This window comes from Neofelis nebulosa, chromosome 4 (assembly GCF_028018385.1).
Source record: "Neofelis nebulosa isolate mNeoNeb1 chromosome 4, mNeoNeb1.pri, whole genome shotgun sequence".
NCBI lineage: Eukaryota > Metazoa > Chordata > Mammalia > Carnivora > Felidae > Neofelis > Neofelis nebulosa.
Window position 1 is genome coordinate 162,946,643 of NC_080785.1, and position 15,722 is coordinate 162,962,364.

Here is a 15,722-nt window from a genome sequence, read left to right on the forward strand (position 1 = left end):
GTTTACTGTCTGACTCTGGTACAGGTCATGATCTCACGGTTCATGAGTTTGAGCCCCGAAGCCCCGCTCTGGATCCTCTCTCTCCTTCTCTCTCTGGCCCTCCCCTGCTTATGCTCTCTCAAAAAGAAATATTAAAAAAAAGAAGAAAAAAAAACCCAGTTTTTTTTTTCTCTGAGACCACACGAAGATATGAATGAGGGGAGAGATGGTCAAAGAGGGAAAGTTCAAATAATGGCCTCAGTGTTGTCAACACAAATCGACATTCCTAAAAGGACCATCCCACATCAGCTATGGCTGCTCCACACAATGACTCCCTTCTGCCTGGGACTCACCTATACAGGTACCTTGGAGCATTCCTCTCTCCTCTGTGCTCAGTGCTTCCTGCCCCACCTCAGTGATCAGACTGTGCTTGCAGAGAGGGTACCCTGCTCGTAGAGAAAGACACATGAGGTGGGAGGACTGTGAAGGAGACAAGAAGTCTGTCCACAAAAGTGGTTCCAATACTTTGATACTAAAGGATTCTGAAGCCAGGCAAGTACCACTTCAGGAGTGACAAAGGAATCAGATCCAAGCTTTTCCACAAGGTCCCCCAAACAAACACCTACATAACGTCCTGTCCACATGGAACAGACCCTTGACACCCAAACCCAAGAACAAATACACACTGCAATTACCTAAATGTTGTAATAATACTGAAAATGAAATCAATGCATTTTTACTGGAAGCCACGAGATTCCCACAAGAGCAGGGGCCACTCATTTTGTGTTGACTGTGTACTGCCGTTCTTTTCACAAAACCCAGAACACGGTGTGTGATGAAGGACTACCTGCTGCATGAAGAAATGGAAAAATGAAGGAAGGAGGCCAGTCTCACCCACAGAGGCCAGGTTCCTGTAGTTCTCCAGCATCACGTCTCTGTATAGGATTTTCTGAGTAGGGTCCAGAAGTGCCCACTCCTCCTGGGAGAAATCCACCGCCACTTCCTCAAAGGTCACTGAATCCTGAAACATCGCACACATTCGGGCTCAGCCAAGGCCCATTTCTAACTATGTAGCAAAAGAATGGTGGGGGAGGCTGCCAGGACCGGGGAAGGAGACCAGCGCACTGCTTGGGAAGTGCAGTTGTGCTCTGAAGGTCTCTTGTTATCTACCCCAAGGCTCAGTTCTTGGAACTCTCCTCTTTTGCTCTCTTTGCCTGGACCACCTCATCCAGACTCAAGCTTTTAGCAGCTTTTCTAATACATAGTTGACCCGATATTTCCACCCAGTAGGTTGTGAGGACCCTTCCAGTCTTAGTCAAGATCCAGTACAGACTGACCATACTGCAGGAGGAGAAAAATACTTGGAAAATGAATGAATGATTTTCCTAGTGAAAAATCTCTTTTCCTTCATAGCACCCAGCAGAATATGGAACGAATACTCAACCTGGAGGAATATCTGGAAAAAAACAAAAAATTTACAAATGTTGTAGTAATCGAAGCCTTTCCAAAGGCATTCTTTCTCTCATTCTGAGACGCCCAAAGAACTGGGAAAGCCTGAGGCCAGCCCGCTGGAAGCTGTGGGTTGTGGGCAAGACACGTATCCTTTGGAAACAGCATTTTTTTCTTTGAAACAGAATAATTTCCTATATACCTGTGACCAGGTGGTCAGCAATCCTGCAGCCATTCTTCCTCTTGTGTGTCTCCCTTGTCACCAGACAGGGTTCTGAGCAAGCCGACCTAGAGAAGACAGAAGCCATGAAAGTCTAGGCTTGACAGATATTCAACGCTTACAACCTAGAAGCTTCCTCATACTAGCTTCAGAGGGACCACACACCCACACACACAGTACAGTTCACCTTAAGATTTTATCTCCCTATCCAAGAACAACTAGGAATTAGAAATCTAATATGTTCTTTTTCTTTTTAAACTTTTTTCTGGGCCAAACTCCTAAAAATGTCTAGGGCCAATAGGCATTGCAAGGAGCAATGAGCCCCCACTAGTTCCAGAATGCCTCTAAATGTCACTTGCCCATGAAAGAAACCAAGGCTCATTTGAGAAATAGCTGAGTCCAGTGCAGAACGTGAAGTGTTCAAGGTGAGTCTGGAACATCTTTTTTAAGTTATTTTTTTAATGTTTATTTATTTATTTGAGAGAGAGAGAGAGAGAGAAGGAGAGACAGAGTGTGAACGGGGAAGGGGCAGAGAGAGAGACAAAGAATCTGAAGCAGGCTCCAGGCTCTGAGCTGTCAGCATGGAGCCTGATGCAGGGCTCGAACTCACAAACTGCGAGATCATGACCTGAGCCGAAGTCGGACGCTTAACCAACTGAGCCACCCAGGTGCCCCAAGTCTGGAACATCTTATAGCAGAAAGTAAGAATCCCATCAAAGGCTAATGGAGTTGTGTCAAAAATACACAGGAGAAAACTTAAAGGAGCTCTCCTTGGCTTAAGATGGAATAATTTAGGGGCCCCCGGCTGGCTCAGTCAGAAGAGCGTGTGACTCTTGATCTCAGGGTTGTGAATTTGAGCCCCATGCTGGGTGTACAGATTACTCAAAAAAATAAAATCTTAAAAAAGAATAATTTAATAAATAATGACTGCAGTCAATTGAAATCATCAAATGTAAAACAAAATCATGAGTTCATAATGATATTTTAAAAAAACCTTAATGGTCAGTATTGGAGAAGGCCAGGATATCAAGTCATAATTCTGAAAATTCATGAGAGGCAAGAATCAAGCATGTGTCTCTCTCTCCTTTATGAACAATAGTTTACGACTGCTAAGTTGTTGTGATGGGGAAGAGTTCTTCTTTATACAAGAATTGTACATGCTTTATAAGCTTTGTTTATTATAAAGAAAATGCTAGAGTCAGAAAGTCACCATTTGCAACCAATAGTAAATTAATGAATCTAAGCAACAATCAGTGGTTACTCAATTATTAGGGGAAAAGAGAGTGGGGATGTTTACTTATAGTTTTCAATTTTGAAAATATGTTAAAACTAAAAGGAAGAAAGATCTGTGTGAATATGATAGACTTCCACAGATTCTTTGCCATTAAAATTTGTCTTCTCTCCCCCACACCCTCCCCCCCACCCCGATTTCCTCTGTGCTTCAGCAAGAATGTTATTGAGAAGAATCTATTCGAGAAGAAATATCAGATTCCATGACCCTTTTCTCCTACATACTTCAGAGTGGCCCAGGAACTTGGACATTCTCTAACATAACCGCAGTGATCAAAATCAGGAACATTTAAACATGGATTTAATATTATACACTCTCTATGCAGAATATCACTAACTGGTCCAGTAATATCCTTTATAGCAATCATTTTTTTTGTTCAGTTTTTTTAATGTTTATTCATTTTTGAGAGACAGAGAGAGACAGAGTGCAAGCAGGGGTAGGGCAGAGACAGAGAAGGAGACACAGAATCCAAAGCTGGCTTCAGGCTCTGAACTGTCAGCACAAAGCCCAACGTGGGGCTTGAACTCACGAACCGTGAGCTCATGACCGGAGCCTAGGCCGGACCCTTAACTGATAGCCACCCAGGTGCTCCAGCAATCACCTTTTTTAAAGTGTATTTATTTATTTATTTATTGGGGGGGAGGGGCAGAGAGAGAGGGCGACAGAGAATCCAAAGCAGGCACAGTGCAGTGGGGCTCGATCTCATGAACTGTGAGATCATGAGCTGGGCTGAAATCAAGAGTTGGCCGCTCAACTGACTGAACCAGCTGGGTGCCCCTCCAGCAATCACTTTTTAAATTTCCCATACGGCATCATGCCCTCAAACCATGGTTCTTTATGCTTCTTTAATCGGGACCCATTCCTCAGCCTTTCTTCATCTTTCAAGATACAAAGAGTCCAGGTCCGATGTTTGATGGACTCTACCTCAGTTTTGGCTTTTCTGATGTTTTCTCATGATTAGATTCAGGAAGTTCAGTTTTGGTTTTTTTTTTAATTTTTGATGTTTATTTATTTTTGAGAGAGACAGAGACAGAATGCGAGTGGGCTGGGGCAGAGAGAGAGGGAGGCACAGAATCTGAAACAGGCTCCAGGCTCTGAGCTGTCAGCACAGAGCCTGATGCGGGTCTCGAACTCATGAGCTGTGAGATCATGACCTGAGCTGAAGTCAGTCGCTCAACTGACTGAGCCACCCAGGCGCCCCAGGAAGTTCAGTTTTGGATGAAGGACTACCTGACTGATGAGTGTCCTCAGCGTGCCACCTTAGGAGGCCTTAGGTGCCAGTCTGTCTCATTATAGGTGAGAACTATGATCAGTTGGTTAAGGTGGCATGCCACAGGTTTTTCTATGAAGTTACCATTTTCTACTTTTGTAATTAATGAGGAGTCTTATTAACTAGGGGGATAATTGGAGACTGTATAGATAAGCTGGGAACCTTTATCAAGGAAGGATCAAGCTGACACTGGAACCAAGTGATAACATCACAAAGACGATGTCTGGATAGCAGGTAAGTTCTGATATGATGTAAAAAGAAACAGCACCATCTATAAAGTACTTTTGCCAAAAAAAAACCCCAAAAAAACAAACAAACAAAAAAAACCCTGACAAATCCTTTCATCTAATTAGCAGTTTACAGAAGAAAGAGTCTGAGGGGACATGTTAACATCATGAAGATACAAGATGATATCACGAAGATACAAGTAGCCAAACCCAGTCTGGGGGACAGACAGGAAGGACTTGTAACAGCTCACAGAAGCGTGTGGACCTTCCATCTCGATTCCAACAACACCAACTGCAGAAACACACTTTGAGACATTCCCGGGGAACTGAACACAGACTGGGTATTAGATGATACTGGCAAAGAGAAAAGCAGCCCCTGACATCCAGGAGCAGCCCCGGGACCATCAGCGAGGCCTGTGTGTTCTATTGAACACGAACGATGTCACAGAACAGTAACAGCAGACACGGCCACTCTGACCACGGCATACGAAGACACAACAGGGCTGTTCTGTAGTCATGTCTGAACACAGAACATTATCTAAGCCTCAGAAATGACTCAGTGTCCCCCCTTTCTGGCCAAAATGAACAACGCTGCTTCCTTATCAATTACAGCTTCACCCCTGGTTTATTTTCCCTCCTTCTTGGTAAGCTTTACTAATAAATTCGATTGCAAAATTGCCCTCACTTCCTGACAACATCTAATCCGGAACCCTCCACCAAGAGCACCTGCCACGAGCTCACACCCTGGAGGTCTAACACCCTTGGACTGAGAGGTCCCCTGGTGCACAATGCTGTGCATTCTGCCTTGCTGCAAGGAGTGATAGACCCAACCTGTGCAACTACTTGTAGCCAAAGACCACTGAAAATATCAAGAAATGTTCATTTAGGGAGTGTGATAACGGTATTGTGACAATGCTAAAAACTTCTGTTAAACATTTATTTTTATTAGTGGATTGCCTCCTTAGTCTCTTGATCTGTAACAGCTCTCCCTTCCTCGTTTAGCCCCAAACCGGGTTAGGTAGTTATATCCTCATGCTGTCCTTTCCTTTTCCTTTAGTATTATTATTTAAAATTTTTAAAGTTCATTTATTTATTTGGAGAGAGAGAGAGGCAGAAAGAAGCAGAGAGAGAGGGAGTCAGCACTCCCTGCACTGTCAGCACAGAGCCTGACGCAGGGCTTGAAGTCATCAACTGTGAGGTCATGACCTAAACTGAAACCAAGAGCTGGATGCTTAACCAACTAAGCCACCCAGGTGCCCCATTATTATTTCTTTAATGTTTATTTATTTTGAGAGACAGAGAGAGAGAGAGAGAGCGCGCGCGCGCGCGCGCGAGCAAGCGAACATGAGCAGGGGAGGGTCAGAGAAAGGGAGAGAGAAAATCCCAAGCAGGCTCAGTGCTGTCGGGACAGGGCCCGATGCAGGGATTGATCCCACCAACCGTGAGATCATGACCTGAGCTGAAAAGAAGAGCTGGATGCTTAACCAACTAAGCCACCCAGGCGCCCTACACGTCCTTTTCTATTAGAGAGACAACTCAAATTATGGGCAAAATGATATGATGTCTGATATTTGTTCTAACAGGAAAATAAAACTCAGTAATAATATATAAAGGGAGGAACAGACATTATAAGAATGGCAAGCAGTGGTAATCACTGAAGCTGGGTGATGAGTACAGGGAGATTTTATCATAGCACTCTTGACTCCTGAGTATGTTTGAAAGTCCATAATTAAAACTTTTAAGGAAAAGAAAAAAAACTTCCATGCAGAAAGGGACATTGAGGATGTGCACCTGTCTAGACCCTGGCATAAGATTCAGTAGCAAAAGCAAATCTTAGGTTTTAGTCCAAATTCACATTCTTCGTGTAGTCCAGAAAACATAAAGAATAATTTCATTTCGAGGGCGCCTGGGTGGCTCAGTCAGTTAAGCATCCGACTTCGGCTCAGGTCATGATCTCACAGTTTGTGAGTTTGAGCCCTGTGTCGGGCTCTGTGCTGACAGTGTGGAGCCTGGAGCCCAGAGCTTGCTTTGAGTTCTGTGTTTCCCTCTCTCTGTCTCTGCCCCTCTCTGCTCCTATTCTGTCTCTCTCAAAAATAAATAAACATAAAACAATTTTTTTAAAAAGCATAATTTCGTTTCAAGAGGGTCCTAGGTGGCATTGCCACACTAATTGCAATTAGTATGAGCAAATGGACTTATCTCTGGAAAACTCAACTTCAAGCCAAGCCTCAAAAAATTCCCTCACATAAAGTTCTAAGTAAATTGAGAAAGCCACACTTTAAAATGTTATAAATGCAAATACACAATGTACCATGAAAGAAAAGCAGCCAAAAACACAGGCAGCAGGAAGTAAAGGCAAAAAATACTACTTCAGATATTCAACTTTTTAGACAGGGAATATAAAAAACTTAAATTAAGAGAAACTCGGATGAATATGGAGTAAGATGCTATAAAGATGGTCAAGCAATTTAAGAAAGCTCATATAACTTCTAGAAAGGAAAAACATACTCATGAAGTCAGAAAGAAACTCAATGCAAAGTTCTAACCAGATTAGAACTTTGTTAGCACCGTTTGATGAGAAACTAGCTACAAATTTCCTAGTATTAGTAAATGACACTAACCTTTAGATTCTGAAAGCACAATAAATTCCAAGCTGGATGAATAAAAAGAAATCCACACCTAGATTCATTATAATCTTTTTCTTCTTCGGTGTTTAATTTTTTTGCCCACCACCACCTTAAGAGCAGTCAGGGGAAAACAAAGATCATCCAAAAAGGAAAAACAAGCGACGACCCAGTTCCGATAGGAATAATGGATGTCACACAAGAGCAGGACAGTACCCTCACTGTGCCAAGAAAAAATAACCATCAACTTAGAATCCTAAATCCAGTTAAAACATCTCCGTTAGTTTAAGAGCAAATTTATGACATCAAGCCTGAATCTAGTCAAGCTTCTAGACTAGCTACTTTTAACAGGAAATATAGGGATCAACAAGTTAAACACAAAGACACGGTACCAGCCAAATACATAATGAAGAACATTTTAAGGACAAATGACTTAGTATCTCAATGGAATTAAAAAGTCAATGGAATTAAAAAGAAAATAAAAAGGAGAAAGGAGAGGGGGATGAAGAAAAACCAAAGTGATACATACTTCAAAAACAATATGGGGGGAAGAGTTAAGATGGTGAAGTAGGGGAATCCGGGGCTTTCCTTGTCCCTCAATCACAGTTGTATTCAGGTCAGATCAGTTGGAACACCCAGGAAATCAATCTGCAGACTGGCAGAAGGATCTCCACAGCTGGGGGGAGACAGTATGGCAGGTGTGAGGTGCATGGAAGTGAACTGGAAGAGAGGAAAAATTGGTGCGGTGGAGAGGGAGGGAACCCTTTCCCTGGAGAGACAAGATGGAGAAAGAGAGAGGGGCTAAGAGAGTGCAGCATCCATTCGCACAAGAGGAAAACCTCTGTGGACCACAGACTGGGGAGCAAGAAGTACTGACAGTCACAGGTTTTTGTTTTTTTGTTTTTTTTTTGCAAACAGTGTTTGGAGCTCACATTCTGAGGTTTTGGAAGTGTGCAACTTTCTTCAAAGTGGAGCTGGGGTGCGGTGCTCCTAGGGAGAGGGAGCTGGCCCCCCCCCCCCCCCAGAGTGCACAGCATGGGGTAGTGATTTGGGGGCAGACTGGGAAAGAACATTTCCTTTCCTGGCATACTCGTAGCATACTTATCCTCAAGGACAAAAGACCCCGCAGGCGGCAGCAAAAGGCCTTTCATTGCAGGGGACAAGGGCACACCCTGAGGAAATTTAACCTTTGCTGATTTTATTATTTATTATTTTTTAAATGTTTATTTTTTTTTTTTTTAATTTTTCTTCAACGTTTTTTTTTTATTTTTGGGACAGAGAGAGACATAGCATGAACGGGGGAGGGCCAGAGAGAGAGGGAGACACAGAATCGGAAACAGGCTCCAGGCTCTGAGCCATCAGCCCAGAGCCTGACGCGGGGCTCGAACTCACAGACCGCGAGATCGTGACCTGGCTGAAGTCGGACGCTTAACCGACTGCGCCACCCAGGCGCCCCAAATGTTTATTTATTTTTGAGAGAGAGAGAGAGAGAGAGAGAGGGATGGAGAGAGAGAGGGAGACAGAATCCAAAGCAGGCTCCAGGCTCTGAGCTGTCAGCACAGAGCCTGATGCGGGGCTGGAACTCAGGAATGGCTAGATCATGACCTAGGCCGAAGTCACTCACTCAACCGACTCAGCCACCCAGATGCCCCTAACCTTTGCTGATTTTAGTGGTGCTACATCACAGATTCTATGCACTGTGCAGGCAGCAGACATGGTACTATTATTCAGGGACAGAGGACTTCAGGCAGAGCGTGGAGAGGTTCTACACCAGAAGAAGGGAGTGGATCCGTGTGGTGCTGGGTCCTTTAAGACTTCGAGTTCTGAATGCCAGTCACGCCAAAGAAAAAAAGCAGGAGAGCTGTGGCGCAGGGCAAGCTGACTGCCCTTGCCATTCTGTGAGGGCTGCCTGAACAGCGGAGGCTGTGAGATCCTCTGTTCAGGGATGAGATTGGGGTGGTGCCATTTACCCCCAACACCAGCAGGGTGGGACTTCGGAGGGCAGCAAAGCGGCCCCCAGTGGAGGTGGGCCCTGCTTACACCAAACTCCATCCCCCTGGGCCCGGCAACTGCTTATTTACTGGGCCAAGACTGACTCTGAGCCAACGCAGTGGGACTCTCCTACATCAGACCAGCATGGCCAACACCCTGCATGCACCAAGTGTACTGAAAATCAAGTGCTTCAAAATGACACCTGCAGTTCTGGTGGAAATAGGACCAGGCTTACTTTTTTTCTTTTCTTTTCTTTTTAATGTTTATTTTTGAGAGAGAGAGAGAGAGAGAGAGAGAGGGAGGGAGGGAGGCAGGCAGAGTGAGTGTGGGAGGGGCAGAGACACACACACAGAATCCTTTTTAACGTACGTTTGTTTATTTATTTATTTATCTATCGAGACAGAGCTTGAACAGGGGAGGATCAGAGAGAGAGAAAGAGACACAGAATCTTAAACAGGCTCCAGGCTGAGCTGTCAGCACGAGCCCGACGCGGGGCTCGAACTCACGGAGTGTGAGATCATGACCTGAGCCAAAGTCAGACGCTCAACCTACTGAGCCACCCAGGAGCCCCTGGGCTTATTTTTTTTCTTTCTTCTTTTTTCTCTTTTGGAATCAGGCTCAGGGTTTCTTGTTTGTTTCATTTCCTTTTCTTTCTTTTTTGGATCAGGCTTGAATTTTCATTTCCTTTCTCCCCTCCCCCCTCCCCTTTTTCTTTGGAATCAGTCTTACAGGTTTTTGATTCTCTATTTGTTTTTCTTTATTCCCTTTCCTTTTCTCTTGTTGGGATCAGGCTTTCCTCCCTTCCCTGCCTGCCCCCCCTCCCCCCCAGCTTATTCTAACAAAGAATCAAAGCACACCTAGGTAAAGGTCCAAACACTCCCCACTCCAAGCAAGGAGGAGCTATGCAGAGGAAGACCAATGGGAAAGAGCAGCCAAAACGCAACAGAGTGCACACAGCATATACCAGAAACACTTCCTGAAGTGTCAGGCCCTGGGCAGTGTATGACCCCTTTCTAATACAGCATTATTCTCAGGTGCAGGATATATAACAAGCTGTCTCCATCGCTCTCCGCCTCTCCCCCCGTTCTCAAAAATAAACATTTAAAAGCATGTATCTTAAAACTAGACTTAAAAGAACCCTGTAAACTTTGGGTCTCAATCAGTGCTTTACAACCCTAAGAAATGGTATTTTATCAGGGGCGTGAGGACTGAGGATTGATTTAAATCTGCATAATCAGAGACTATGATCTAAAAGTGAAAATCCTGGGGCGCTGGGTGGCTCACTTGGTTGAGCATCTTCAGCTGAGGTCATGATCTCGGGGTTCATGAATTCAAACCCCACACAGGGTTCACTGTAGTCAGGCCCATTTCAGATCCTCTGTCACCCACTTTCTGGCCCTCTCATGCTTGTGCTCTTTCAAAAATAATAAACACTTAAAAGTAAAAAAATCCCAATCTGGTAGTAGAGAAAAGGATACATTTTTAAGGTGCTTTGGGGTTATTACTACATTTAGACACTCCAAACTCAGGATTTATAAAAACCTCCATAGCCCCTTGTTGAGCCTTTTCTTGACACCCCCATGAATAAAACATCTGCCTAGACACAGAAGGATTTAAGAATAATTAAGAGGACCATTGTTAATATTATTTAATGGTGGTACCTAGAAGTGGAGATCCGTGGTTAAAAGAAATCTCAATAGGGGCGCCTGGGTGGCGCAGTCGGTTAAGCGGCCGACTTCAGCCAGGTCACGATCTCGCGGTCCGTGAGTTCGAGCCCTGCGTCGGGCTCTGTGCTGACAGCTCGGAGCCTGGAGCCTGTTTCGGATTCTGTGTCTCCCTCTCTCTCTGCCCCTCCCCCGTTCATGCTTTGTCTCTCTCTGTCCCAAAAATAAATAAAAAACGTTGAAAAAAAAAAAATTTAAAGACTCTCTTAAAAAAAAAAAAAAATTAAAAAAAAAAAAAAAAGAAATCTCAATACCTCCTGGTGGGCTGTGCTTCTCAGGCAGACCAGCTCCAGAAAATACCTGCCAGTAAACTGAAGGCCCTTTAAGTGCCAGGGACTCTATTACTAATATTAAGTTTACAGATCAGAACCATGTTTTTAAAATGGGAAGTTTTCTGGAGGCTGGCAGGCTCAGTCAGTGGAGCATGTGACTCAATCTTGAAGTTGTAAAGTCAAGCACCTTGGTGGGTATAGAGATTATTTAAACTTCAAAAGCTGTTAAATCTTTTAAAAAATGGAAAAATTTCAACCTACATTCCACCCCCCCCCCCCAAAAAAAAAAAGATTTTGAAGAGGCTAGGTTCTTTTCTTCACTACATAATGAGCACAGCAAGACACGGTACTGTTAGGTGAACTATGAGGATGCTTACACACATTTACTGATCACTGATTCTTGGCTTTGTTCTGTGGACAGAGAATATTTTGTGACAGAGGTAAAATGCCCTAGCCCTCATGAGCTCCCCGCCAACACACAGCTTTGGCCAATAACTCTATCCTGACCATCTGTGTTTATGCACTGCACTGGAAACCCAGGACCTCTCATTTCTAGAGGTCGTGACAAAGGTGCACCTGCAGATGTAGAGGTCAGGCTGTTTATTCATAAACACACAGCTAATGAAATCGGATTCCTTGATTTCACTGTTTCTGAGGGGGGGGCGGTGGGGGGAGGAAGGAAATTCCAGAGAACCAAATGGTCCAGAAATTCAGACAGTGGAATGTCTCTTCTCACTGCCTGCTCTGCTCCCTTCTGCTACAGTGAACAATCCTGGACCTTCACCTCAATGTTCTTCTACTCAAAGGACTACCAAAGGGCTGACCCCACCTCCCATGGATGCAAACATTTGGGGCAGGGGAGTGGGTGTGGGGTGTTGCACTGATTTTTATGTCAAAGGTAAGTGGAGGGAACCCACACAAGATGCCTTCAAAGTGCCAAGCAGAACCTGGGGACATGAATGGGGTTGGCATCAAACTACTGCACCAGATGTGAATTTCCCATTTGTATGAATCTCATTTGAGAACTAATGATATAGGCTTCCCTTACTGGGAACCTTATGGGCTTTGACAGTCCAGTTAGGTTTGGGGTAAGCAGTGTAGAAATGCTGGAGATTTCCTCACAAGCATTTGTAAAAGTCATGTTAGAATAACTACATTTATACCAAGCCACCATAGGCTCCTACAAATCCAGGAACACTTTGCCATGCATTTGCCTAGAATCTTTGATCTCTTTAAAAAAAAGAAAACAAAACAAAACAAATAAGACCTCAAATTGAAAACAAGCCTTCAATCTCAATGGGTAACTCTTCTTTGATTAGAAACCTCTGCATTTCCAATCTGTGCATTATTACTGACCAAATTTTCAGATCAAAAAAAAAAATTCCTACTTTAGAATTTTCTTAAAAAAATTTTTTTTTCAACGTTTATTTATTTTTTTTTATTTTATTTTTTTTTTTTAATTTTTTTTTTTTCAACATTTTTTAATTTATTTTTGGGACAGAGAGAGACAGAGCATGAACGGGGGAGGGGCAGAGAGAGAGGGAGACACAGAATCGGAAACAGGCTCCAGGCTCCGAGCCATCAGCCCAGAGCCTGACGCGGGGCTCGAACTCACGGACCGCGAGATCGTGACCTGGCTGAAGTCGGACGCTTAACCGACTGCGCCACCCAGGCGCCCCATCGTTTATTTATTTTTGAGAGAGACAGAATGCGAGTGGGTTAGGGGCAGAGAGAGAGGGAGACACAGAATCCGAAGCAGACTCCAGGCTCCGAGCTGTCAGCAGAGCCCGACATGGGGCTCGAACTCACGAGCTGTGAGATGTCCTGAACTGAAGTCGGACGCTCAACTGAGCCACCCAGGCGCCCCAGAATTTTTGTTTAAAAAACAAAAATACTGAGTTCCGGAAGATGGCGGCGTAGGAGGACGCTGGGCTCACTGCGCGTCCTGCTGATCACTTAGATTCCACCTACACCTGCCTAAAGAACCCAGAAAACCGCCAGAGGATTAGCAGAACGGAGTCTCCGGAGCCAAGCGCAGACGAGAGGCCCACGGAAGAGGGTAGGAAGGGCGGCGAGGCGGTGCGCGCTCCACGGACTGGCGGGAGGGAGCCGGGGCGGAGGGGCGGCTCGCCGGCCAAGCTGAGCCCCCGAGTCTGGCTGGCAAAAGCGGAGGGGCCGGATGGACTGTGTTCCGACAGCAAGCGCGACTTAGCGTCTGGGAGGTCATAAGTTAACAGCTCTGCTCAGAAAGCGGGAAGGCTGGAGGACAAAGGGAGGGAGAGCTGCTGAGCCCCCGGACGGACGGCAGAGCTCAGCTTGGCGGGGAACAAAGGCGCTCGCCAGCGCCATCTCCCCCGCCCATCCCCCAGCCAAAATCCCAAAGAGAACCAGTTCCTGCCAGGGAACTTGCTCGCTCCGCGCAAACACCCAACTCTGTGCTTCTGCGGAGCCAAACCTCCGGCAGCGGATCTGACTCCCTCCCCCTGCCACAGGGCCCCTCCTGAAGTGGATCACCTAAGGAGAAGCGAGCTAAGCCTGCCCCTCCCGCCCCCGTGCACCTTGCCTACCCACCCCAGCTAATACGCCAGCTCCCCAGCACCACAAGCCTGGCAGTGTGCAAGTAGACCAGACGGGCCACACCACCCCACAGTGAATCCCGCCCCTAGGAGAGGGGAAGAGAAGGCACACACCAGTCTGACTGTGGCCCCAGCGGTGGGCTGGGGGCAGACATCAGGTCAGACTGCGGCCCCGCCCACCAACTCCAGTTATACACCACAGCACGGGGGAAGTGCCCTGCGGGTCCTCACCACTCCAGGGACTGTCCAAAATGACCAAACGGAAGAATTCCCCTCAGAAGAATCTCCAGGAAATAACAACAGCTAATGAACTGATCAAAAAGGATTTAAATAATATAACAGAAAGTGAATTTAGAATAATAGTCATAAAATTAATCGCTGGGCTTGAAAACAGTATACAGGACAGCAGAGAATCTCTTGCCACAGAGATCAAGGGACTAAGGAACAGTCACGAGGAGCTGAAAAACGCTTTAAATGAAATGCAAAACAAAATGGAAACCACGACGGCTCGGATTGAAGAGGCAGAGGAGAGAATAGGTGAACTAGAAGATAAAGTTATGGAGAAAGAGGAAGCTGAAAGAAAGAGAGATAAAAAAATCCAGGAGTATGAGGGGAAAATTAGAGAACTAAGTGATACACTAAAAAGAAATAATATACGCATAATTGGTATTCCAGAGGAGGAAGAGAGAGGGAAAGGTGCTGAAGGGGTACTTGAAGAAATTATAGCTGAGAACTTCCCTGAACTGGGGAAGGAAAAAGGCATTGAAATCCAAGAGGCACAGAGAACTCCCTTCAGACGTAACTTGAATCGATCTTCTGCACGACATATCATAGTGAAACTGGCAAAATACAAGGATAAAGAGAAAATTCTGAAAGCAGCAAGGGATAAACGTGCCCTCACATATAAAGGGAGACCTATAAGACTCGTGACTGATCTCTCCTTTGAAACTTGGCAGGCCAGAAAGGCTTGGCACGATATCTTCAGTGTGCTAAACAGAAAAAATATGCAGCCGAGAATCCTTTATCCAGCAAGTCTGTCATTTAGAATAGAAGGAGAGATAAAGGTCTTCCCAAACAAACAAAAACTGAAGGAATTTGTCACCACGAAACCAGCCCTACAAGAGATCCTAAGGGGGATCCTGTGAGACAAAGTACCAGAGACATCACTACAAGCATAAAACATACAGACATCACAATGACTCTAAACCCGTATCTTTCTATAATAACACTGAATGTAAATGGATTAAATGCGCCAACCAAAAGACATAGGGTATCAGAATGGATAAAAAAACAAGACCCATGTATTTGCTGTCTACAAGAGACTCATTTTAGATCTGAGGACACCTTTAGATTGAGAGTGAGGGGATGGAGAACTATTTATCATGCTACTGGAAGCCAAAAGAAAGCTGGAGTAGCCATACTTATATCAGACAAACTAGACTTTAAATTAAAGGCTGTAACAAGAGATGAAGAAGGGCATTATATAATAATTACAGGGTCTATCCATCAGGAAGAGCTAACAATTATAAATGTCTATGCGCCAAATACCGGAGCCCCCAGATATATAAAACAGTTACTCATAAACATAAGCAACCTTATTGATAAGAATGTGGTCATTGCAGGGGACTTTAACACACCACTTACAGAAATGGATAGATCATCTAGACACACAGTCAATAAAGAAACAAGGGCCCTGAATGATACATTGGATCAGATGGACTTGACAGATATATTTAGAACTCTGCATCCCAAAGCAACAGAATATACTTTCTTCTCGAGTGCACATGGAACATTCTCCAAGATAGATCATATACTGGGTCACAAAACAGCCCTTCATAAGTTTACAAGAATTGAAATTATACCATGCATACTTTCAGACCACAATGCTATGAAGCTTGAAATCAACCACAGGAAAAAGTCTGGAAAACCTCCAAAAGCATGGAGGTTAAAGAACACCCTACTAACGAATGAGTGGGTCAACCAGGCAATTAGAGAAGAAATTAAAAAATATATGGAAACAAACGAAAATGAAAATACAACAATCCAAACGCTTTGGGACGCAGCGAAGGCAGTCCTGAGAGGAAAATACATTGCAATC

At 44.7% G+C, this 15,722-nt stretch overlaps 2 protein-coding genes and 1 long non-coding RNA gene across 6 annotated transcripts in view; 1 reads left to right on the top strand and 2 right to left on the bottom strand.

Annotated features, from left to right (window-relative positions):
• Positions 1–15,722, bottom strand: part of LOC131511053 (zinc finger protein 177-like) — a 37,685-nt gene that overhangs the window by 7,120 nt on the left and 14,843 nt on the right. For 2 of the 4 annotated variants that reach the window (XM_058728884.1, XM_058728883.1), the window contains exons 2-4: positions 1,631–1,716; positions 874–1,000; positions 333–425 (exon numbers count right to left, since the gene is read on the bottom strand). In XM_058728884.1, the coding sequence (XP_058584867.1) occupies positions 333–425; positions 874–1,000; positions 1,631–1,663 (253 nt within the window). In that variant the 5' untranslated portion in view covers positions 1,664–1,716. The remainder of the gene's footprint in view (positions 1–332; positions 426–873; positions 1,001–1,630; positions 1,717–15,722) is intronic. The other 2 variants (XM_058728886.1, XM_058728885.1) reach the window with 1 other exon arrangement.
• Positions 1,627–15,722, bottom strand: part of LOC131511071 (zinc finger protein 426-like) — a 30,583-nt gene continuing 16,487 nt past the window's right edge. Inside the window, exon 4 of the mRNA XM_058728907.1 lies at positions 1,627–1,716. Coding sequence (XP_058584890.1) covers positions 1,688–1,716 — 29 coding nt within the window. The 3' untranslated portion in view covers positions 1,627–1,687. The remainder of the gene's footprint in view (positions 1,717–15,722) is intronic.
• LOC131511088 (uncharacterized) lies at positions 3,040–5,115 on the top strand. The gene is made up of 2 exons (XR_009261339.1): positions 3,040–4,443; positions 4,563–5,115. It is a non-coding gene; the product is annotated as an uncharacterized LOC131511088 (long non-coding RNA).